The sequence below is a fragment of the Pyrus communis genome, chromosome 2, assembly GCF_963583255.1.
Source record: "Pyrus communis chromosome 2, drPyrComm1.1, whole genome shotgun sequence".
Taxonomy (NCBI): Eukaryota; Viridiplantae; Streptophyta; class Magnoliopsida; order Rosales; family Rosaceae; genus Pyrus; species Pyrus communis.
This window is the reverse complement of record NC_084804.1, coordinates 14,817,246-14,832,278: the sequence shown is the minus strand read 5'-3', so window position 1 is coordinate 14,832,278 and position 15,033 is coordinate 14,817,246. Positions and strand designations below refer to the sequence as shown.

At 35.8% G+C, this 15,033-nt stretch overlaps 1 protein-coding gene and 1 long non-coding RNA gene across 2 annotated transcripts; both read left to right on the top strand.

The window, feature by feature from the left end:
* Positions 1-3,089: 3,089 nt before the first annotated feature.
* Positions 3,090-4,268, top strand: LOC137724577 (uncharacterized). Its single transcript, XR_011067460.1, has 4 exons — positions 3,090-3,688; positions 3,759-3,845; positions 3,928-4,002; positions 4,183-4,268. It is a non-coding gene; the product is annotated as an uncharacterized lncRNA (long non-coding RNA).
* A 6,162-nt stretch (positions 4,269-10,430) lies between these two features.
* On the top strand, positions 10,431-13,653 carry LOC137724576 (probable L-type lectin-domain containing receptor kinase S.5). The gene is made up of 2 exons (XM_068463342.1): positions 10,431-11,838; positions 11,944-13,653. Exons 1-2 carry the CDS (start codon positions 10,551-10,553, stop codon positions 12,744-12,746), a joined length of 2,091 nt encoding a protein of 696 aa, XP_068319443.1. The 5' UTR covers positions 10,431-10,550; the 3' UTR covers positions 12,747-13,653.
* The last annotated feature ends 1,380 nt before the right edge of the window (positions 13,654-15,033 follow it).

Below are 15,033 nucleotides of genomic sequence, written 5' to 3'. Positions count from 1 at the left end.
TTATTCATGATGTTTTATGAATGATTGCATGTTCTATATCTAATTTCACTAACTCTTTGGGTGTATTTTTCACAGTGGTTGTTCATCTGTTTTTTCTGTTATCAGTGTTTACCACCTGTTTGAGAAAAGGTATTAAATTGGCCTTTTTTTAGATTATTGATATGTTTTGAATGTTTTTTGGTTTGTCATGTGTGTAAGAATGTGAAATAAACTATCTAAGGTAGTCAATTTCAATAGAGCAGTAGCAGCTGCTGGGATTCTAGATGGATGAAGAGGAGTGGGGTTATATTGAAGTCCAACCCGTAAGCAATTTACTCATATATACTGTATATATTGTATGGAATAAGAGATGTTAATTTTCATAGATTTTTTGTTCATTTTTTGTTTTGGTATTGTATTTACAAGAAGCGCATATGTTCTGCTGTTCAAGCCATATGGCCAACCACTCTCTAGCATCAAAGTGGACCAGTAAGTATTACCAAGCTATATCAAATTAAATAATATGAACAACTCATCTTCTTTTCAACATATTTTTCCGACATTTTTCTCATGTATCAATGATTATTTTTCCAAAATTTGAACCCAAGAAACTAAATGTGTTACAAAAACAGATCTGTTATGTGTTGTAAGTTCAGCAAAAACTTCAAACTCAGTTTTCTCTTTTGGGGTTTTATTAATTTTTATGAATTTAAATTTCTTTTGATCTATTATTTGCAGTCGCTCTCAAACTTTCAGCTCTAAAAGTCATTAAATAAGGAAATCTAAAACTAGGACTTAAGAGGTAATTATAATTAAACTACCCAATTTTTAATCAATAAATAATTTGTCTAATGAAAAATATCATCATGCATATTTTGGTTATAGAGGCTCTTTTTTATTTATTTTTTATTTCATGGATTGTAAACACTAGAAAGCTAAGCATCTGACAACAGCTTCCCTGAGACATGATTTTGAGAAGGTAAAAAAAGAGCGATACTTTTAAGTTCTGTTTCTTTTGAATGTTCTTTTAAAATTGAAGGTTGTGTGAATTGCAAATGTCTAATTATGCAGAATCAGGAAGCAGTGCTCATCTAATTGTGGAATTTAGAATTTAATCTTGAGGTTGTAATTATGATAGTTAAAGTGAAACAAATGTGGTCCACATTGATCCAAAACATGACTTGCTGGTTTACCACTTTTGTAATTTGAATAATCTTGCAAAGAATTTCTCTGAGGTTTTTATAGTGCTTTCTTTTTTTGGTGGGTAAGAGAATGGAAGAGTATTTTCCGTGTTACCAACAGTTCAACATAGTAACTAATACTATGCATATATTCGTCAGTGAAAATACTTTCCATTTTTAACTTATCATTGGGTAGGAAATTTTGATGAATTTATGTTTTTTTTCCTCCACTTCTCATTGTTTTCAGGCGATTGGAGCTGAATATCGAAAAGGTTTTGAGAGTTTTGGACATGTTGGACCTCTCAAGGTTGATGTGGTGTAATTTATGGAGTTATATGTATGGTAGTGATTGTTTTATGTGCTCTGTCGAAATTATTTTACTGATTATGCTATGACTTGCTACTGTTAGTTTTTACTGTGAGTAGGATTTTTTGGAAGACAAGTTGCAATAAGATTTTCTTAAACGAATACGATATGTCGTCAAACTGGATGAAGTTTATGGTCTTATATTCTCTTTTGACAATGTTGTGGTAAGTTTCTATTAGTTATGTGTTTCAGGTTCTGATGGCTAGAAATCAGAATGTAATGAACTGTGGAACATTGTATTTATGACATCTTACCGATCAAGAAAAAGATTTAAATGTGCAATTATTAACAGAGATGTAATTGCGTAATAGTTACTTTTTCCGGCAAGGGTTTTCTATTTTTCCGACTACTATTCTCATTTTTTTTTTAGTTGCATGTAATATTTTATGGTCAATGTGATCCAATATCTATTTAATTAATTATATTCTTAAATCATGTAGGAAGACTAGCAAGTAGCAATGATACTGCTTTCTAAATAGTTACTGTTCTTATCGCAGACCAAACCATTGAGATAATAACACTGCATGTAACATTCTTTCGAAGAAATCCATATGTCGATATTGGTAAGTATCATTTTTCTATTTGTTCCTTATGATATATTTGTTCACATAGTGGTATTTTGACCAACATTTTGTTATTATAAAGGAAGTAGCTTCATTTTTCACAACTTGATATTTCCAATTTGGTGGATGTACATTATTAACACATTTGAACACAGTTGACCATCTATGCACAGTTTTCAAATTATAGTTTCTATTTTGGGATTTCTTTATCAAACCCCTTGGGACTTCGTGTGTAAAATTTAGTGTTCCTTCCTTTTGGTTGATAGAATTAGGTTCAAGCTTTATTGCCTTCAGATTATATTTAGTCATGTTAGAAGTTAAATTGCAAAGACATGATTCTGTAATTAATATTTTGTTTGTTTTCTTTGGTTTAGGTTTGAACTAAAAGAACCTAAGAAATGAATGATGCACATTCGCAATGATATAGAATGCTTACATTGCAACTTCAGCTATACAACTTTTGCCACCCCAATTGATCGACGGGTGTATAACCTTCTGTTTACACCCTACCAAACAGTGTGTTCTCCTACTTTTCATCCAGCTTTTATCTAATATACATTTGTCATTTTCAATCTTTGTTATAGTGAGACAAAACTAATCAGAGGCAAACGCACAAAAGTTGATGAGGTGCTATAAAATTGCTGAAAAAGGTAGCCATACTATATTCTTATTTTCTTTACAGTATAATTCCATTGTCATATAAATTTATTTCATGTGTTACAATATTTTCTTTCCTTACCTAGGGTGCTTTCTTATCAATCAACAGTATTGGAGAAAAACTTTGAGCGTTGCAGTAAACAACATTTGTTGTATTTTGTCATTCTAGATTAAGTAATAAAACTTCTACAATTTTTGGTGTCTGTTGGATAGATTTTCATATGTAAATAGTATAAATCTTTTATGGCATAGACCTTACATATTTGAAACATAAGCTTTATTATAATTTTTATTAATCCCGCAGCAACGCGCGGGTAGAACTTTCTAGTTTCTTATACTAAAACCCAAACGCCAGTGCACTGTTCACGGACAGTGTGCAGACGAAAACGCCCTCCAAATGCTTCTTTCTATGCCATTTTTTATGTTTTTTTTCACAGTAAAAAGGCGGTTTTGCCCTCATTTGCCTATGCGTCCCTCATTGCTCCGCCTTCTTCGTTCGCTTTTCTGCTTTTTGTTTCTCTGTGCACAGCGTTGCCCGCGCGTCCTCATCCGTGTGCCTTTTCGTTGGATTTTCTTCCTGCTATACACGTGTTGCTCATCCAAGAACAACCCAAACGCCAGTGCACTGTTCACGGACAGTGTGCAGACGAAAACGCCCTCCAAATGCTTCTTTCTGTGCCATTTTTTATGCTTTTTTTCACAGTAAAAAAGCGGTTTTGCCCTCATTTGCCTATGCGTCCCTCATTGCTCCGCCTTCTTCGTTCGCTTTTCTGCTTTTTGTTTCTCTGTGCACAGCGTTGCCCACGCGTCCTCATCCGTGTGCCTTTTCGTTGGATTTTCTTCCTGCTATACACGTGTTGCTCATCCAAGAACGGAAGAAAGATGGAAAATCAGGGATCTTCCATTTGCTTCCACGGATTTCTCGATCTCTCTCGAGCTCAGGTTCGTCTCTCTCTCTCTCTCAATTTTTTTTTTCAATTCGTGATCGAATTTTCTTTCCAAATAATGTTAGGTCCGTTGCCTTCGGGAAGAAAGTTTAAACCTAGAAAAGCATGGTTTTGAGGAAATCGTCAATCCTGCAGAAACCTTGGGTTTCCTGGTGAGTTCTCCAGCTTATTGTTTTTGAGTTTTCTTTTATTTGTTCAAATTTTTGTGATTTTAAAACCTCTCGGTGGCTACAGATTTCATCGACTATTTCATCAATTTTTCGATTCGATCAGGATCGGTTTTTTACCCACGAAATCTAGCATGTTCTGGTGAGTTTCGTGACTTCTCCGTGTGGCTGTTTCGAATTTTGTTTATGTGGTTTTCAATGTTCACATGGGTTTTTTGTTTGAATTTTGTATTTGTGATTTTGCATGTTGTTTTGAATTTACAGATGGCTTTTCTGTTTCAATTTTGATTCTGTGATTTTGAGAGTTTGTTTATATTGTCAGGTCCAGCTTGGGTGTATGATCAGGAGACCTTGCTGTTTGTTTTTGGGCTTTGGTGTATAGACTTCGAAGCCCTTTGTCCACAACGTAAATAATTTAGTATCTTCCTTTGAGGATTTTGTGTAACAAAGTTTTTACTTTTTGTATATTGTGGAGGTTGAATTTTGTATATTGTGAACGTTGAATCTGTGCAAATCCATTTGTTCTTAATTTTTTTTTGTGTATTTGGAGAATGTTGTTTCCTTTTTCTATGTGTTTTAGGTGGTGTTGCATAAGTTAGTCTCTTTTGTTCTAAGTTGTAAATGATTTTCATTCCATGTTATGTTGAGTTATGTTATTGCAGTATTGAAAAGAGATTTGAGGGTTTTGGTTTAGTCTGACGGGGAGATAAAGAGAGAAGTGGATTATGTGCATGAATGGGGGATGTAGTTCATTGTTTCTAAGTATTTGAATTTCAGTTTTTATTTTTGTGGTTCACCTGTATTCATTTTGGAATTTTTTTCTTTCTAATTTTTTTTACGTATTGTTTTGGATAATGTGATTGGAGCTTTTAAAAGAAAAATATAGAGGTTTTTCTTTAGCTAGAGAGAGGACGTGAATTGTGTCAATCTTTGGCTATTCGTGTAGACCATTTTGATCATGGGTGTATTAATCTATGGAAGATTTAATGAAAAAGATGTAATGAAAACACCATGTTTACTCAAAAAGCATATTGATTCCGATTTCAATTTCTTACTGAAATGGGGATATAATGTAGGCATAATATACAATAAAGACTATAAACACGATAAAGAGGAAATCCTGATTAAGAGTGAGTTTTAAAAGAAAAACAAAAGAAAAAATGAACACAATGCAATCTTCTTTAATTAGCTCTTAAACCCTAATTTCTCTCTCCTCTCTCTCTCTCTCAAATCCATTTTTCATTTTCTGAAAAGGGTTCAAGAGATATTGTTTCTTTGTGTAGGTGGTAATCGAAGAAGTTTGTCAAGGGCCAATGGGACAAGGAGGATTGCATTTCAGATTGGCAGAAATACAAGGCCTCCCTCTCTGTGCGTTTCCAATCTTTACCCTCCTATATTTTCATCTAAATCACAATTTATATGATTATTTTGCTGATTCTATTTTTTGGTATTTGAGTTTTTATCCCCTGATTATTTTTTCCAGAGGTTGTATTAATTTTCCTTTGACTGGAAATTTTGGGTTTCTTCATATTCGCCTAATCCTATTGGTACATAATCATATGAGAAAATTAGGATTTGAACATGTTAATTAGCTATGAATTAGTTTACATTAGAGAATATATGTGATTTTGGATTCGTGTTGGTGTAGCTAGGGGCTTTTATATATGTGAATAGATGTTGGGTTGGAAGGTCTACTCATAAAGAAGAACAAATCTAAGGGTAGAGTGAAACTGAAAAACAGCCAAACTCAAAATGTAATTTGCCAAAGAGCACGATTGGCCCTTTGTTTTAAAATTTTCATACTTTACTTCTCATTCTTTTGTACCCTGATGTATGGGTAACATGTATTCAACTTTAGAACTTTATCCGAAACCATTTGGTGGGTGTTTGGAATTTTGGAATTAGATTTTTCAATTTGTTTTTTGAATTCCTAACATTTAATCTCATTTGGGTCTAAGCCTTTAGCTATTTTTGTTATGAAATAGTTCATTGATTGCATATTGTTAATTTGATACATTCTGTTTGTGGTAGCTCCAATTTCTTGCTTTAAGAAAACCACTTGGTTGGTTTTAAGTTTTTCGTACTTTTCGTTGTCCTATTTGCATAAAAACATGTTTTACAAGTTTGGGGACTGATCTGAAATCATTTGGTGGATGTTTTTAGTCCTAATTGGAGAAGACTCTTTTTGCTCTGAAGTTTGTTAGTTGACAGAGATTACAAGTATAACATGGTGTTGTGTTGGATTTTGGTTGGTTTAGGTTGCAGAAGATGGGGGCTTTGGATTTAAAGAAGGTGGTGACAGGCACAAGGGGTGGCTTCTCATCATTTGCAATTGGTTACATGGGGTGTTTTCTATTTATTATTTATTGGCTAATATGTTGAGCCTTTTAGTCATCGGATACTGGTTGGAGAAAGAGTTCAACTTTGGTATGTATTTGAAAATCAGTTTTTTTCAGTCTAATTATGTGGTATATATCTTCTGCAAATTCAGAGAACTTTGTGATTATAAGCATTTTCATCATTCAGGGGAGTCGAGACTTAAAATTCTTTGCACTACAACTTAGTCATGTTAGGCTTTTATTAGCATTGAGCGAAAACGATTTGGTGATGTAGGTTTTGCAACTTATCATGTCAGACTAATAATTTTTCCATTAATTTCTCATCTTTTTTTTTTTTTTTTTTTTGGGTTTATGAACGTTAATTGTTTGATCCATGTTATACTATATTGAATGATAACATGTTAACAGTAGTTTTAAACTAACATGATCTTGCCCCATTTCGAAAGCAAATTAAAGAAATAATGATGGACATGCATGTTAAAAATATTATGAATTTAAAGAGGTGAAACCCAACTCACAACTGCTACCTATTTAGTTGAACACAATTTTCCTCTGCTTGGTTGATGAGAAAATGTTGGGAAACAAAGGAGCACGATTTGAGTGCTATTGTTATGATGGATGCTTATTTTGACGAGCTTATTAAGTCTTGGATAATTTATGAATTTAAGATTCAATTTTAGTATTTAAAGAGTAATATGGTTTTTTTTTTTTTTTTTTTTTTTTTGTGCAGCGGTTAAAGAAGGGGGCGAGGAAACTTTAGAAAATATTAAGGAAGGTGAAATGATCATGGTATTTAAATTTTAACAATTCAATTTCTTAAAATTGGGTAAATGCTGGCATTTAATAGTACTTTGAAGATGGATTTTTGACTTTGAGTTTTGACTCTTTGTTGTGCTTTTATTTTTATTTTATTTTATTTTTATTTTTCAGTCTTTGGCAAGCCATAATACATCATAAACAAAATAATTGGGGTTTTAGTAAATATTGATTTTGTAAAATTCTTTATTTAAATTTCTATGTTCTGATGAATTCTCATTTAGAGTTGGTGACAACCAATCGACTCATCACCAACTTTAGATCAAGATTCAAGCATGCCTTTAATGTTTAAGTCATGTTTTCATTCTATTTTGTTGATTTTGTCATCACAATTTATTAGAAAGTTGGGATATCGGTTAATTTTTAGACTTGGATTTTAACTTTTTATTTGTATTTCTGGAAAATTGCAGAAAGCTTGCATTAAGATTCAGCTCTCCGATCCGAAAGACCTTAAGATTGATGGCTGAATTATTGTAAGTATGTCTTTTGTCACAGGTTTACCCATGTTCTTCTATCCAATCATTTCTTGACACTATATTAGTAACCCCAATTATTATAAGGATTAACAGATTAAGATCCATTTAGATTCGATATACACATCTTATATCTGGAACTTAGGTTAGGTATTGTCTATATATCAAACATAATGCATGAAATATATTAAAAAAATCTACGATTTGTTGTATGTGGATTGTATTTGTTAAATATTTTGTATATAAATTTTTTCTAACAATTTGAATGTAAATAGTATTAATCTTCTATCTTACAATCTTTCATATGTTTGGAATACAATCTTACATACAATTTTTAATCCCGCAGCAACGCGCGGCATTGATTTCTAGTTTTATACTAAATTCGTCTAAATCAAGATAGAGATTAAACATAGGTGCAGAAGAGAGAGCATATCGCTCTAGCCAACTTGATTAATTTCAGGTCTGCGAATTATCTTTTCTTAGTCCAATATATTAACGTCGGGAACTAAAAAAGGGAGCTTGAAAAGTTTGAAAGGACTCCTACATTCAAGTGACAATAGTGATATTAGAGGAGCATGAATTAAACATAGAAGTTCGATTGAGGGATGAATATTCTTAATCACTTTAAACCACTGTTCTAAAAATCCCCGTCTAGCGTTGCCTAAGCACGAGGTGGATGAGCACCGCCCCGATTAATGCATAGGCATTTGAAAACTAAGAAAGGGCGCCTAGACTGCTTAGGCATCCGCCCAGACTTGCCTAGGCATCTGCCTATATTGCGAATCACTTAGATAGAAAATAGATAACTTTCCTTTTGCATTTTATTGTTTCCAATAAATTGTAAGAGACTTATTGAACACTTAAATAAACACACATTATATGTTTGCTCCCCATGTTTTCATTATGTTCCAATACTTCATAATATATATGTCATTCTATTTTCATAATAATTATATATATTTTAAGTATAAATAGACACTTATTTACATGAAATACAATAGATTTACTTAAATCCGTCTAGTCAGGCCTAGGCGCTAGGTCCCAGCTCGCTGCCCAACTAGCGCTAAACGTCTTTTAGAACCTTGCTTTAAATTACACATCTGATCTTGGTTGTTTAACATTGTTAAATCTAGAAAAAACTTGCTTGTTCGGACCATATTGAATGCCAAATTTTTCCTTGCTTTGGAATTTTAAAGCTCGTTAGTTTCCTTGTGAAATTCTTTGACGCCTTATGCAGTGACTTCTTTTGGTTCTAATTCGAGAGGAAACGGTACTCATGTTGCTCAGAAGTTTCCTACAAATACAAAAGAAGACCAAAAATGTTTTGGGCTTTTAGGTATATGTCATTCTATTTTCTAGTTTATGATGAAAATATATTTTTAGTATAAACAGATACTTATTTACACGAAATACAATAAATTTACTTAAATCCGTCTAGTCCGCGCCTAGGCACTAGATCTCAGCTCGCCGCCTGACTAGCGTCTAACATCTTTTAGAACCTTGCTTTAAACTACACGTCTGATCTTGGTTGTTTAACATTGTTAAATCTAGAAAAACGCGCTCATTCGGACCATGTTGAATGCCAAATTTTTCTTTACTTCAGAATTTTAAACCTCGTTAGTTTCATTGTGAAATTCCTTGATGTCTTCTACAGTGACTTCTTCTGGTTCTAATTCGAGAGGAAACAGTACTCATGTTGCTCAAAAGTTTCCTACAGATACAAAAGAAGACCAAAAATGTTTTGGGCTTTTAGGTATATGTCATTATATTTTCTAGTTTATGATAAAATTATATATATTTTAAGTATAAACAGACACTTATTTACACGAAATACAATAAATTTACTTAAATCCGTCTAGTCGAGCCTAGGCGCTAGGTCCCAGCTCACCGCCCGACTAGCACCTAACGTCTTTTAGAACCTTGCTTTAAACTACACGTCTGATCTTGGTTGTTTAACATTGTTAAATCTAGAAAAACTCGCTCGTTTGGACCATGTTGAATGCCAAATTTTTCATTGCTTCAGAATTTTAAACCTTATTAGTTTCCTTGTGAAATTCCTTGACGCCTTATGCAGTGACTTCTTTTGGTTCTAATTCGAGAGGAAACGGTACTCATGTTCTCCAAAAGTTTCCTACAAATACAAAAGAAGACCAAAAACGTTTTGGGCTTTCAGGTATATGTCATTCTATTTTCTAGTTTATGATAAAATTATATATATTTTAAATATAAACATACACTTATTTACACGAAATACAATGGATTTATTTAAATCCGTCTAGTCCACGTCTAGGTGCTAGGTCCTAGCTCGCCGTCCGACTAGCGCCTGGGATCTTTTAGAACCTTGCTTTAAACTAGACATTTGATCTTGGTTGTTTAACATTGTTAAATCTAGAAAAACTCGCTCGTTCGGCCCATGTTGAATACCAAATATTTCCTTACTTCAGAATTTTAAACCTCGTTAGTTTCCTTGTGAAAATCCTTGACGCCTTCTGCAGTGACTTCTTCTGGTTCTATTTTGAGATGAAACGGTACTCATGGTGCTGAGAAGTTTCCCGCAAATACAAAAGAAGACCAAAAAAGTTTTGGGCTTTTAGGGATTTGATTGATTGATAGTTCTTGCAGAAAAGATTGACTTTTGTAAGACATAATAATTTCTAGAATTTTGACTTTGAAAAGTCTCCGTTCTAACCCGTTTATGTTCAGCCACCAAATCCAAACCCATTCCATTTAATTCCTTGTAAAACAAAAAAAAAAAAGAAAAAAAAAAAAAGAAGGAAGAACATTGATAAATACGACCCACACAAATAGAAACATTGTACGATGAAGATAAGGTTAAACTCCAGTTTAGATGGAAAATTGAAATTCCCTTTTCTTTAATTTTGGTAATTTCCTATCAGATTCCTGGGTCAACAAATGTATGTATATAAGTACATACATGCTACGATGTACGGAAGTAGAAAGCAAAGAAAAAAGCATTTAATGTGCATCCGTTTCCTCTCGGCTTTCGTTAGTTCAATCTTCCTGTTACCGCGCCCGATTTGTAAATCAAAATCGACGAGAAAATGAGGTGTTCGAAAAGAATGTTAATCACCTTCCTAGTTGCCTCTTTTGCCATAAAGCTGCATTATGCTGCCATAGGCGCCGCAGCAGCAGAAGGAGCCAAGCTGAAAGATTTCCCGTTTCTTAAATTTGATGAAAAAACTGACTCAACTGCCTTCCACTTTACCCAGCATTCTTCCATTGATAAGGGGGCGCTTCAGTTAACCCCAGACAGCGAGAACCCGCAAGACCCCAAAGAAAACAAGTCTGGTCGGATTATGTACAAGAGACCTTACAGACTATGGCTTTCTGACATCTACAACGACGATGATGTTGTTGCCTCCTTCAACTCAACTTTCCTCATCAACATCTACCGCAAGAAAGAGTGGGACGCTGGTGAGGGGTTAGCTTTTCTTATAGCTTCGGATATTCAGGTACCTGAACAAAGTCAAGGGCAGTGGCTAGGCCTCACGAATTCCAGCACCGATGGTAAAGCCACAAACCACTTCGTTGCTGTTGAATTCGACACGGAGAAGCAAGATTTCGATCCTGATGACAACCACATTGGACTCAACATCAACTCTGTAAAATCAAACAAGACTGTTTCTCTCAAGCCTTTGGGCATTGAGATATCGCCGGAGACACCCACCTACTACAACGTTTGGGTGGATTACAATGGTAGTTCCAAAGTCCTCGAAGTCTACATGGCTAATGAGTCTCTGACAAACCCAGCAGCCAAGCCTCTGACACCACTTCTAAGGGAGACAATAAACTTGAGGGAGTATCTCAAAAAGGAGTCCTACTTCGGATTTGCTGGTTCCACGGGCACCTCAGCAGTTCAGCTAAACTGCGTTTTGAAATGGGATCTGAAGGTGGAGGAATTTCACCCTACAAAAGATTTGACTTGGTTGAAGATTGCTGTAGGGTTTGGTGTCCCAGTAACGAGTTTGCTACTAGTCTCTGCAGTTTGGCTGGGAGTCGGATATTCAAACAAAAGGAAAAGAACCAGGATGGAGGAGTCCAATGTTCTCGGGAAACTGAAGAGGTTGCCAGGGATGCCTAGGGAGTTCAAGTACAAGGAGCTCAAGGAGGCTACCAATAATTTCCACGAGAGCATGAGACTGGGGCAAGGCGGATTCGGCATTGTTTACAGAGGATCTCTGCATGATAAAGATCAAGCAAATACCAACACCTCTGTAGAAATTGCTGTCAAGAAATTCTCTCGGGACAACATCAAGGGCAAAGACGATTTCATGGCTGAGCTCACCATAATTCACCGCCTTCGCCACAAACATCTTGTCCGATTAGTAGGTATGTAATTTTCAAGTTTAACTGCCTTTCCTAAATTTTTTGTTGCATATGCAGCTCAATCAATATGAATGAAAACAATGTTCTAATAAAAGTATTACCGTACAGGATGGTGCTATGAGAAAGGGAAACTTCTTTTAGTCTACGATTTCATGCCAAATGGCAGCGTCGATAAACACCTCTACGAAGCTTCCAGCCAGAATACACTGAATTGGAAACACCGATGCAAGATCCTAGCTGGTGTGGCATCAGCATTGCATTACCTGCAAAATGAGTACGACCAAAAAGTGGTGCACCGTGACCTCAAAGCCAGCAACATCATGCTTGACTCAGACTTCAATGCCCGCCTGGGAGACTTTGGCCTTGCCCGAGCCTTGGATCAAGAGAGGAACTCATATGCTGAACTAGAACTAGCTGGAGTCCCGGGCACCATGGGCTATGTTGCTCCAGAGTGCTTCCACACAGGGAAGGCTACTCCAGAATCTGATGTGTTCGGCTTTGGGGCAGTGGTGCTTGAAATTGTATGTGGTAGAAGTCCTGGGATTAAGATTCTTCATGAACACCAGCAGTATTCGCTGGTCGATTGGGTGTGGATGTTGCATCGAGAAGGGCGTATTGAAGAAGCAGTAGATGAGCTGCTCAAAAACGATTATGTGTTTGATGAAGCAATTAAGCTTCTACTTCTCGGGTTGGCATGTTCACATCCGATTGCCAGTGAGAGGCCTCAAACACAGGCGGTTTGCCAGATCATATCTGGAACCATGCCGGCCCCTAGTGTACCTCCATTCAAGCCCGCTTTCACGTGGTCTTCCATGGCTACTGCCTACAGCAGCACTGAGACCGCGTGTACACTTTCTAACATCATTCTTTCTAGCATTACAGTGTCTTCCTCAATCACGGAAGAACATTGAATGTAACAGCATTGCAATGGCTTCAGCTCATCCCCTGACTAGTTTTTAAGTCCTAGGAAGGCGGGGTTAACCAGCCATAGCATTAAGATTGGAGGACTTTTAAATAAGTCCGTTGTTTAGAATACCTCGTGATATTCTGTTTAACGAGCCTGCTAATTGTGCTAAGAATTTTTTAAAGATTCTCTTTAACAAGCCTGCTAATTGGGCTAGATTTTTACATAAGTCCGTTGTTCAGAATACCTCATGATATTCTGTTTAACGGGCCTTCTAATTGTGCTAACAATTTTTTAAAGATTCTACCTGAAATCAATAAAATTACAGCATCAATTGTTCCTTCAGAACCTAAACTCTCTCAATTAATCTCATCAATAGTGCTATACCCGTGAGATTAGGTAATTTTCAGCCAAAGCTGCAAAAAAAGTTGTTAACTGAGGACCGGTTTCATCAATCGTGCAGAAATAAAACCATGGCCTAATTTTGTAGCTTTCGGTTCCTAAACGAAGAAATGAAACAACATATTAAGTTCTAACAGATGGCACTTGATAGAAGAAAAACTATATATTGAACCGTATTTAAGTTCAATTCACCTAATATATTGAAAATGCAATGCCAAACTAAGCTATAATACAAGAAAACGAATATCAAAGGATAGAAAAATGAAACTCTAAGTACCTTGAGCCTGTTCTTCAAACCAAACCAAACCAAACTTCGTTACGAACTTGTTTTGATTATGGTCCAGCATTTCACTCAAGCTACAATCACTTGTTGTCTGTTTCAAAAGCTTGTGTCGCCGCTCCACTCTTTTCTTCAAACCATGGCGGAAGAAGTCAGGATAATCAGCGACTTCATCAATTTGTCTTCCCATTACCTCTACCAAGTACCTGATTCTCGGCTCTAAAGAGTTGTGGATGCTCTTGATCAGAATGGGTGGATAACCAGACACGAAAGCCGTTAGAGCAACTCTAACGTGGGAGCCCTTCCCCCAGATTATTCACTATTCAATCCACCTAGTGAACAGTAACTGCTTTTTGCATCTCCACCGTTGCACTTGAATAGCCCTGACAATAAGCAATAAAATAATAGTATTTTTTTGTATTTAAAAAATAATAGTTTTTGTATAAGCCTGCTAATTGGGCTAAATTTTTACATAAGTGTGTTGCCCCATTGCATGAGGGGCGGCATGAGACCCTTGGAAATTCACTCTGTCGATAATGATCACGATTCCTTGGGCTTTATATGGTTTTCTAGATTCTGTTAGCATAAATGTTTTTTTATTTTGTTGTATTTTCTTACAGTTTACATTTGCCATGGTAATTATCATGGCACTTCCCATTAGTTAAACACTACTTCTTTCAGCGCGGAGTAGGATATTATGGGGTTCTTCTTTCCGACGGAACAATAGGGCTGGAGTCGGGAGATGCCGGTGCTAGTGTTAGTTGTGTGTTCACAGATTGTGATAGAGGTAGTACATGTGGGTAATGCCTAGAGGAGAAGACAAAGATTGCGACAGCAGTAGTAAAGTTTATCAGTGGCTTGAGGGGTTATAATTGGTAGGAATGAGTTAGTATTAATATCAGTAGCAGAGCAACAATAGCAGTAACACATTTCTACGTTAAGAGTTAGGAATTATGTAAATCGATGACTTGAAGATTAGCTTCCATGGAGGTAGTGAAGCTAAGGGTGTGACTAAGGTCGTGATCGTGGAATTAGTAGCGCTCCTAGTTGACTTACCTTTATGAATGGCTGTGATCTCCATATTCTGAATAGGTGAAACATAAAACTGACTCGTTGAATTTGCTACGTTATTAATTGAAGCATTGTGAAGATTGACACGGTTCTGCATAGGTGTCTAGAGGATAGTTCCCCTCTGTAGAGGCTACAGCTTTTGATAAGTGATCCTAATAAATTGGTGCAGTTTTCTAGTCTGTGTTAGAGTTGCAACGGTACAGGGTGGTCGACTTTTTTATTTTTTTTTTTAAATTTGTGGAAGCTCGATCGTAGATGGACATACGAGGTTCTATTGACTCTGATTTACTTGTGTGGTATTTTTTTTCAATCTGTCAAAACAAAGATTGTTCCTTTGTGACTGAAAAGTCACGGGTTCAAGTTGTGAAAATAGCCTCTTTGTAAAGTAAGGGTAAGGCTTCGTACGATGACACCCACCCCCGGTGATCGTCGCAAAGTCAGGAGCCTTGTGGGCTTGAGATCGCCCCTTTCTCTGAGTGCAAGGTACAATTTCCTTTGGAGCCAGTTAAAACTTATGTCAGTAAGCTCGATAGTGAACCGT

Coding starts and splice junctions, on each gene's coding strand:
- LOC137724576 (XM_068463342.1), top strand. CDS start 10,551: ATGAGGTGTTCGAAAAGAATGTTAATCACCTTCCTAGTTGCCTCTTTT. Junction 11,839..11,943: donor ACATCTTGTCCGATTAGTAG/GTATGTAATTTT, acceptor ATTACCGTACAG/GATGGTGCTATGAGAAAGGG.